The 10060-nt window shown below is 40.7% G+C and overlaps 1 protein-coding gene across 4 annotated transcripts in view; it reads right to left on the reverse strand.

The window, feature by feature from the left end:
• The window catches only part of CDK6 (cyclin dependent kinase 6), a 134209-nt gene that overhangs the window by 123047 nt on the left and 1102 nt on the right, over positions 1-10060 (reverse strand). For 3 of the 4 annotated variants that reach the window (XM_027684691.1, XM_027684692.1, XM_027684693.1), the window contains exon 2: positions 8277-8767. In XM_027684691.1, coding sequence (XP_027540492.1) covers positions 8277-8509 — 233 coding nt within the window. In that variant the 5' untranslated portion in view covers positions 8510-8767. Of the gene's footprint in view, positions 1-8276; positions 8768-9728; positions 9824-10060 lie in introns of those variants that run through there. The other variant, XM_027684694.1, reaches the window with a different exon arrangement.

Genomic DNA, 10060 nt, shown 5'->3' on the forward strand with positions numbered 1-10060 from the left:
CGTTAACTTAAGAAACGGTGAACAAAGTACTGAAATTTCCAGTTTATAATTAATTGATTTCAGAGAGAAGGGAACTCTCTGGCATTGTTAAACAGCAATTTAGCACAGCGACTACACTTCAAATAGATATTAAAAGACTAGCCAAAGCTTCACATAAAAGAGAGAAAAAAAAATCAAACAGGCTTTTCCATTCTAGTTCTCACTCAGTTTCTCTGTTTCTATCAAAATATGTAACATTCTGCACTGACTAATGTTTCAAAAGTCCAAATTCAACAGGTTTCGCTTAAACTCAGTATGATTCATGTGCACTAGAACTGAGTTTTCAATCATTAAATACGGGAAATTCCTGCAAAGATGAATTAATGGCTGAGATAGTTTTTTATTTTTTATTTTCTTTTATTAAGAGAAGATCATCTGTTAATGATAATCCAGAGTGATAAACAGTCAGTGTCAGTATGAACCCTTTTAAAGCAGTATGGGATTTTTTGCTCGGTCTGTAGATTGTTTGCGAGGTATGTCATGGGAAATCCACCCTAGAGTAACACTACAAATATCAGCAAACTGGCGCACCCTGTATTTAGGTATGTGAAATCACTTGGTCCTTCTGAGACTAGAAAGCCATCTTCTTCTAAAACCCTAAAAGACATCTAAAGTATCATATGGAAGAGTGTTGTTAGAATTTTAAGGTTTAATTTCAAAGGGATTATTTAGTGGATTATTTCCTTCATTTTCTAAGGATAAGACAAATTTTCAAAGGTGAGAGGTAAATAAATAAATAAATAGGAAAACCAATACAATAATTTGGATGCAATGACGTATTTTGAAAGAGTTCAGAAATCAACAGACACATTTCCACTCTTTGATGATCATCTCATCAAAAGCTTACCAAATGGTGCTTTCCCAATGGAAAATGTCAAAGTACACGATGGAAAAAACCACTCCTTGGAAAATTCTGAAGTGGTTTATTTATCAATGCCTTACAGTTTAAAGGTACAACTGTTAAACAATCAAGCATGCATGCTTAAAAGTATTTTTCAGAATTTAGAAAGATGTGAAGAACAGGAATAGGCGGAAAAATTTCCTCTCTTTTAAAAGAAAAAACTCAGCTTAGTTATATATGTATATGAGCACAGTGATCTTTCGATAATTTGTTAGATCATTAAGAATCAAGAGTGAAAAGCAAATCTTCTGTATACAGCAAAGTTTTGGAATGAACAGTAACTTCTACTTTACTTAGTGTTATGAAATTTCACAAAGTAATTTTAAAACTTCAGAACTAAATTACATCACCTAAGAATTACCACAAAGACAAATAATCACTCTTGATGTCAAATTCTCATTACTGCTCCATCAGGATAGTTGTATTATTTATTCTGTGCAATTTAACTTTTAATAGAAACATTCTCTAGAAATAAGGCTTTAATCTAATACATGATAAGAATCAGTATCTGTGATTCATATTCTAATGTATATTGTCCCTGAACTCTATTCAGAAAGTCTTAAAGTTCAGTGCACTCTTCATGTCATAGCTCTTTCCATTTGATAATGCACTTAGATTTGTGCTAAGCTTCACACAATGGCTTAAATCCCACCAAATGTACCTGAGTGACTCACTCGGTGCTTTGCTAAGTCACAGCCTCCAGCTCCAGACTACTCGCTTTCCAACACCTGGAAAGCATCACTTTTCTTCTCCCTGCTTTGTTCCACACTTCAGCCAGAGGTAGATACCATGAAGCAAACTGGAAAGTCCCAGTGAATCTACCTTGGTCCCTCCTTGTGAGTGTGGACCATCCGTTTTCTTGTCCTTTTCAAGGCTCAGTTTTGAATCCTGGATCCCACTCCATTAACCCTGGGGATGCTGATGCCTCACCTGGCAGTCACAGCCTGCCACCAACAATCGCTGTGGCAGAATGAGTTGGTTTTCCATTCTGCGCAAGACCCAGCAAAACTAGATCTCTCCAAGAACAGCAGACACAACCATCTGCAGATCAAAAGAAGGCAGGGAGCACTGGATATAATCTAAAATGGCTAACATTTACTCTCACAAAGACTGGAAACATGTTTTTCTTAAAAAGCTTAGATTCAGAATAAGATAAAATACTTTTTAGAAAAAGCTCTTGCACTCCCTCCAGAAACTAAATTTCCCAAGGCTCAGAAGTCCATTTTGAATTCAACCCTTCCTTCCTGATGTGCTCTTATCTTGTCCTGTTTCTGGTAGATCATGTATTCAAACTACATCATCACATCCATACCTAATAAACAATTCATATGGACAGGAAGAATATCACTTATTTTCCCTGTACATGTCCATTCTGTGTATTGTAAGGTTGCAAGCAAATGATGACAGGCCAGCATTCATGTGCAGTCTCTGACCAATGGTCTCTGCCAACTTAACAAATTTCTCCAAGTCCCACCTACCACCAAACTCTACTCAGTGGCAACCACAACATTCCCCTCTGCCCTCCTGCCATCAGAGAAGCCGTATTTCCAGGCCAGCAGTCCCTCCCTCCCCAAGACCTCTGCAGTGTCCCTTCTCGCAGTAGCCGGGCAGCGCAGGGACTGTCTCCCTTTTTCTCTGACCACTACTGCTCTGCAGCCTGGAAATGCTTCTCTCCCGTCAAAGCACTTCCTGTCTTCACATCTGCCTTGAAGACCATCCTGTTTGTGTTAGACTAAAATCGATTCTGAGGCTCATTCAGTTTTTCCTTCCCATTACTCATCCACCATTTTTACCTCAGCTGCGATTCATCTGCCACACTAATACTTGGCAAGTGTCAAGTTTAGTTTCTGCTCCACTCCATCCCTGCATCTTATTTTACTCTTTCTGTGTGCAAGACAATCCCTGCAGCTAGCAATGCAGGGGTCACCATTTCTTTGTCTCCTGGGGCCTGCCAGATGCCATATGAGTGGTGCTACACAAAAATAAATTGTATCGCACAAAACAGTGCACTGCTGATGTGCAAGAATGACTTCACACACTAGAAGTTTAACATTAGCTTGGCAGAAAAAGGAAGTAAGGAAGGAAGCAGAATTCACTAGAGACAAATACCCCCCAAAATAGAAATGTTTCACTTGACAGGATGGAACATCTCAATGATTTTGAGAAGATCATCCTTTAAACTTATTAACAGTACAGTAATAAAGCCAGAAGCCAATATTGGCGTCACCACAAAATGGAAAGAGAAATAAAATTAACTACTGCCTTTCGAATTTTTTTCCCTCTCTGTGTTCCTCCATCATTGCATTTCAACAAAGAGAAAAAAGCAAAACAACTACACATTCAAATTGCCTTGCAAAAGGTTAGCTAGGTATTGATGAGCTGCTATACATATGTTCTGAATGCTTTATCAGGTCAGACAGGGAAAGTTAAGATACTTATAAAAAGATACCTTCTAAGTATAGGGAAATTTTAAGCAGCAAACCTTTTATACAGTTCTGGGACCTTTGAGCAAGGTCAAGTAAGTGATGGTCTTTATGCCAGGGTACATGAGGATGGGGGAGTGACGTGTGCCCAAACCTCTCTCCCCCACACTCAGATTGCCTTGCCAAGGGAATCAGTTGATGGGCTCCATCAAGCACTCAAGTGTAAACCAAGAGATAACATCATGGACCGCTGGACTGCAAAAGCAAGGAAAAAGCAGCATGACAATACTGCTGTACCTCCGAGGGCAGTTTATGGTGTCATTTATGGATATAATGGATATAAAATAACATAAAAACTTGAACACGGCATAATTGTGCAAATACTCATAACTACCGTGTTCTCCCTCCACTGATTTGTATACCAAAAAGAGTGAGGAATAGAGCTAGACTTCAACTAGGTGCATCATTCTGTTTAGCCTAAGTCAATCAGCTGGAGCATCTATTTTGCAAGTTAACAGGAAGGAAAGAATTAAGATTTTTAATTCCTTCTTAAATGGTTATAATCACCTCGAATGGCAAGATTTCTGACACTTACTTTTGAAATAATAACCCAGGTTAGATTACATTGTAATAGGTCATATTCAATATAGTGTTGGTAACTTTAAAATTGAACACTTACTAACCCATGAAAATACTAAAGAAGTTGTATTTATTAAAAAGTTATGAGATAGGAAGCAAAAATACACAGCTTTGCAGCTTTGTTCTATTTGCTTAAGGTTTAGCACTATTAAAACTGTTGAATATAAATAGGATAGAAAACAAGCATGGCAAGAATTACAGTAATTTGTCTTGCATATCACCTTCCCAGAGTGTGAATTCAGTCTGATGGATGATTAAGATTAGGGGAAAATTATTCCTCTGATTACCAGCAGGAGAGAGATAAACTAAATGCAATATATAGCTGAATTTAGCATTATAATCACAAGAAGAATTTTTACAGATATATTGCATCAGGGAATACTCCTAGTTTTACACACAAGAGTTTCCTGAATCTAATGTGTCATTTACTCCTGGCAAAGTCTGTTCTTTATCTACATATATTTCATTTTTCCCAAACAGAACAACACTAAACTATGTAAGTGCTGGACCAACTTTTGCCAGATTTACTTATTGTATGTAGTAAAGTTTTAGTAAAGCATTACATCTTACGATCTGAAAGGTGAGCTAGGGGAGCATCTTAATCACCCTAACAGTTACAAGGGATTTTTCCAAGCCTATGACATACCTAGTTTTAGTAAGATTTACTTTTGAAGATTCTATTTTTAACTTTGGTTTGTGAAGATAAATAGAGTAAGGTGTCCTGGTGGAGAGGAACCCTATACAAAGGGAAAATGTGAACAGGAGAGGATTTTAAGCACATTGCAACTATCCTTTTAACTGCATTTTTCCCATGCCTTTCTATACACCATTCTTGACAGTCTTGAAAAATTTTAGATCAGTCCTCAAGGCCTTACTTCCATTATAGTTCAGAGATTTCCACTAACATCACTTTTCTGTTGAATATCTTATTTCCTTTTGATTCTTTTCTTGCAACTTTTTTGCTTTATTCTGCAGTGAAATCTTATTTCATTATCTATCATTGTAAAAGCACCTGTGCTGCAAAAAGTGCATCTCTTCACTGTATGAATACAGACTTGGAGCAAAGGAACATGAAACAAACTTCTCATAATTAGCAAGCAGTAGCAAGGAAAACTATGATAAATTTTATGTTTAAAATTATTCTGTGCTATTTAGACATCTCTCCTTTATGTAGAAAATTCTCTTCCAATGCTAATGCCAGGCACTAGGAATCAGTTTTGGTTCTAACCATTTCTCAGAGGAAGTCAATCTACAACCACTATGACAAACCCACAGTAGCAATGCTGGTCCTGAATCCTGGTTCTACGACCAAAAAAGCCATGGAGCTCTATCTCTGCCTAGTAGCACTCAGGCTTTCCTTCTGAAACTGTTCTTCATGTTTAGCACCACTTTATGGCGACAGAGAAGCCCTGGGCGGCTGTGCTCCACATCTGAGTTGAGCATGCCACTCAGCCTAAGTTCATGTGGCTTGTGATTTCTGCCACTGCCATCAGCTGATGCCAGAGTACCACAGCTGAGCACAAGGTGTATGGGGCTCATCGCTTTAAAGTCTAGGCTTTGACTCTCAGAATGACTACTGGTTGGCACTGAGCAACTCATGGATCACACATGCCACTACTCAGAGGTAAGAGATACAACATATTTGCAGTTCCAACTGAGTTCTCTCAGGCTAGTTACCTGTAATATTCAGAAAAAGCTCAGACATCCCCTCAAAATCAAAAATATTTGATGTTAAATATTGGTGTTGTTATCCTAGTGCTCTGAAAACAATGTACATTTTAAACCAGTATGCAGACAATGCATTTGGCATTGTTTTTACTTAGTAGCCTGGCCATGACAGCAGCCCAATGACAGCCCATGACAATGCATGCCCAAACAATGAAAATTTTTTGAGCACAATTTGTTCAATAATTAAGTAGAGTTAGGTCAGCAACTTAAAACTGCTGATCTTCTTTTACAGTATTTCCTTTTCTCTGAGTATATTTACATAATACAAAAATAGATGTTTAATTTCAATAAATTGCAAACTCTTCTACTGTATTTTGTAACAGAATTGGGCCATTTAAATATTCTCATATATTTTTTTCTATTTTAAGGATATGATTTCAGTCACTCCAAAGGGCTCTACAGATTAAAAACATGCACAAGAGGTGAGTTTTTGAATAGCATTCCTACATTTTAGATGAGATAATGTTTGAAATTGCTCATCTTCCCCTACTTGTTTGTGGAAAAAGGTGTGCAGCCAAGGTCCCAGGCACCCTGATTCATCACAGACCAAGTCCTTGTGTCTGAAATGCTGCTTATGGCAAAAAGCATAGGCTTCACAAGACCGCTACGAGGACCTGAAACACAATTTCAGAGATCTTTATATTGAAATTACATTCTCATATTGCTGGTTGAAATACTTACTGCTTTGCAGAGAATTAGTTTTCATTCAAGCTTGTAAAAATCTTTGAAGCTTCAATGTATTTATGCAACGATCTGTCCAGATTCAACTGCACTTAAACCAAGCAAAAGAAGCCTGCAGCTGCATAGTCAGTTCATCAAATAGCTCTTTGGAAAACAAGAACTTTATTTTCATGATTTTGCTGAATTCAAGACTAGAAAGCTCTTAAAAAAAATCTTTTACTTCACATGGAAATATCTCAATGGCAGAAAAATTCATAAGTATTGTTATGTTGAATTATTCCCAAACAAGGTTTACAATTTCCAAATGTGTAAATGTCTAAACCTGGACAACTGAATCCTCATTTACTCTCGTAAGTTAATGGGCTGGATTTCAGAGATTTTGAGAACTCCCAATTATCTCTCTACTGCCAAGGAAGAACTTTCTGCACACTCCTCCACAAACAGAGCCCCTCGATTTGGTGATCAAATATATGTTGTCCACCTAAAGATATCCCCACTTTTAAAATTTATTTACTAAGCCCCTGGCATTACTAAGGGCCAGGCAAAATAATGGTTATTAAGCAAATTGTGGATTTGCTTGATTAGCAGTGGAAGTGTGACCTGCAGTCTGTATCCCATTGCTCACTGAAGTGAGACTGATAACACGCACTCCATTATCAGTATTTTGGAATACAAACACTTTGCCTATTCAGTTTTGACATAAGTAAGACTGCTACATTATGCTGCCTTATAATGAACAAAAATTAATTTATCTCTAGTTACTGACTTCTGAGTTTCAAATATTATTTTCTGCCTCATCCTTCCTCTTGCACCTAATAAAACCCCCTCATCTCAGACCCTAAAAAAAGGATTATTACAGGTGCAAAGCATTTTGAAGGTCACCTCTAACTCCAGCGTCTATTTCTCTAGGCCTGGCGTTAGTGAAGTGCAAAATGTTTTCCTTTTGCTATGCAATATATGCTTACAATAACACGAAGAACAGGAAATAGTCGTGCTAAGACAGCACCACCAGCAAGATGCTGACCAGTTTGAAATCACTGCATATCTGGGTATCTGCAAAGTGAATCTTACCTCTCAAAGCTCATAGTATTAATAAAAGATGCTCATGGATTGCTGAAGGTTTCCAGCTATAGAAAAATCTAAGAAGTCAAAGTAGGCCTAGCTTTATCACTGAGAACACATCATTTATCCAGGGTTTATGCTATTCACACGACAGAAAGGACATCCTGGGGCCACTGCCACCATTTTGCAAGCAAGGTCTGACACCTGTACTGTTGCATTCTTGACAGTACAATCAGCAGCACATAGTGAAACTAGTACCAGTCAAAGAGGACTCAACCATGAGGCTGCCTGCAAAGCTTCAGGTCTTAAGATGTTACTTCTGTTTAACATGATAATCTACAGCTCTCTATAAAAGCATCTAAAAAGGCAGAATGCACATTTTATTACTGCTCTCATTTTTGCCATTTCTGTAATGAACAAAGCTGCTAAAAATCAGCTGGCTGGCAGTACTAATAGTTCAGACAAAACCAGGGAGATTTTTTTTCATCCTCTCTTATGCCTCAGGAAATAATGTATATATGGCTCCTTGCCCATCCATTACAACACAAGTCACACATCTATGCCTCTGGAGATAGGTGTTTGTGTGTGTGGGAGGCAATGCACAGGGATGAGGTGAGGTCTGGCAGGCAGCACCACGGCCTGTTGAAACCTCAAATCACACTTCACGTACACAGTTTAGTGCTCACTTCAGCCACAAACCCAAACTAGTGTCCATTCCATTTAGGTCCCCAAACTCTTGCTTGCCCGATTCACATACTAAACCCAGGACTCCACTGATCAGGACACTGGTCCCACCTCCTCACCTGACCACGTTGGGGTGTTCGAACGTCTCCAGGTGCCTCAAAACTGCCACCTCTCGGATGGTAGACAGTGGCATTCCCTCCTCACTGGTCTGCACCCGTACCCGCTTCAACGCAACAAAGCGACCTCCGTTCTTCAAGTCTCGGGCTTTGAACACCTTTCCGTAGGCCCCTTCCCCAATCTCGGCCACATATTCATACTGCTGGTCAGCCAGGTTTGTGCTGTCCTTATCCATGCTGGCACCACTCCTCTTCCTCTCGAGTTCCAAGTGCCTTGAGGTGGCTCTTAGTCTCGCTTACTTTCTGAAAACTAGTCCTTTGCTTATGTTGCAGACAGGCCACGCACTTGGTACCTCTGCCAGAGGGGCAGCAGGAAGCTCTTGCCCTCCTGTTCTTGTTCCTTTTCTGTACAGGCTCCAATGTGCCTCCTCTTTCAGCCACCAGGAATTATCATACAGTCTTCAGGAGCATTGCCTGTGTAAAGCCAATTAGATCTGGAAGGACAAACCAAGCAAGAAAAGTGAGTTTAGTTTACTGCATTACTTTACATGCAAAGCAAAAACATGGTGGAAAGGAGGATGTGAGCCACGAGAGTGACATATGTATCAACATCCCTGCATGACTGATACAACAGTACAAAGTTATCACAGTCTGCGCAAAAGGCTATGCACACAGCTACAGAGCAGTCATGTGCTGAGGGGTTTTACTGAGCAATGGGCTAAATATGAGGACCCTGTGAGACATGGGTGATGGCGACGGTAGAGCTAACTATGCATGGCTGAGAGGAAGTGATGCCCAAGAACTTTTCTTCATCGCACATGGTGGACTCTTGGAAAGATATCCCATGCTGTATTACTGTCACTTGCTTGTAAATAATAGCATTTAGAGGTTTCTGCCTTGGTCTGCTGTCTCCTCTGCTAAGCCCTTCATGAACACATCATGAACACACCGCAAGAAACAAGGTCCTGCCTCAAAGTGCCTGTGGGGATGAGAAATACGTACATGTTTAAATGACAATAATACGTTATGGAGCATTGTGTGCTGAGGTAAATTCAGGAATGTGCACTTTAGCCAACTTATCAACAAGCAAGGGTTTTGGCTGTGGATACTGCTACCACTCTATCACCGGCAGTTCCTTGCAAACCAGTATGATGAAAGATGTTCTCAGGAACTGCATGCTCTGCTGTGAGTGCATAAGGCTGGAGAGCAGAAGCACTTCCTTCTGCATCCAGTTTCATCCACTTTCTGCAGGACTGGGCAAATCCTCTCCCTTCACAAAACTTCACATCAATTCTCTCCCTGCCCCTTTTTAATATAGCAATACTGTGACCACGACTGCAGCTCTCTCCCACACTGCATTTTTACCGTGCTAGGATTAAAGAGCTCCAGACAGCTCAGTCGGGGATCCCCTAAGTGGAATCCACGCACAACGCCAGGGGTATTCCGCACACTTACGCTGATTTTACACCCTAGTTGCAGATGAAAAGAGCAGTCTCGAAGAAACCTGTACCCGCTGCTCATCCCTCCTCCCCGGCTGCAGCCAGAGGCGGCTCCCTGCCTCGCCGGCGTCAGTTCCCACCACCACAGCTGCCACCGCACCGCCCCAGCCAGCGGACAGCCCCGCGCCCCCCTCCTGCAGCATCACCGGGCGACACCGACCGCGGGGTGGACCCCTGCCCGCCCCCGAGCCCCGGGGGTCCGCCGCCGAGCCCTGCGGTGCTGGGGGATCCCCGCCGGCCCCCGAGCCCCGCGGTGCTGGGGGATCCCTGCCCGCCGCCGAGCCCCGC

The sequence above is a fragment of the Neopelma chrysocephalum genome, unplaced genomic scaffold, assembly GCF_003984885.1.
Source record: "Neopelma chrysocephalum unplaced genomic scaffold, ASM398488v2 Primary Assembly neopelma1_67, whole genome shotgun sequence".
Taxonomy (NCBI): domain Eukaryota; kingdom Metazoa; phylum Chordata; class Aves; order Passeriformes; family Pipridae; genus Neopelma; species Neopelma chrysocephalum.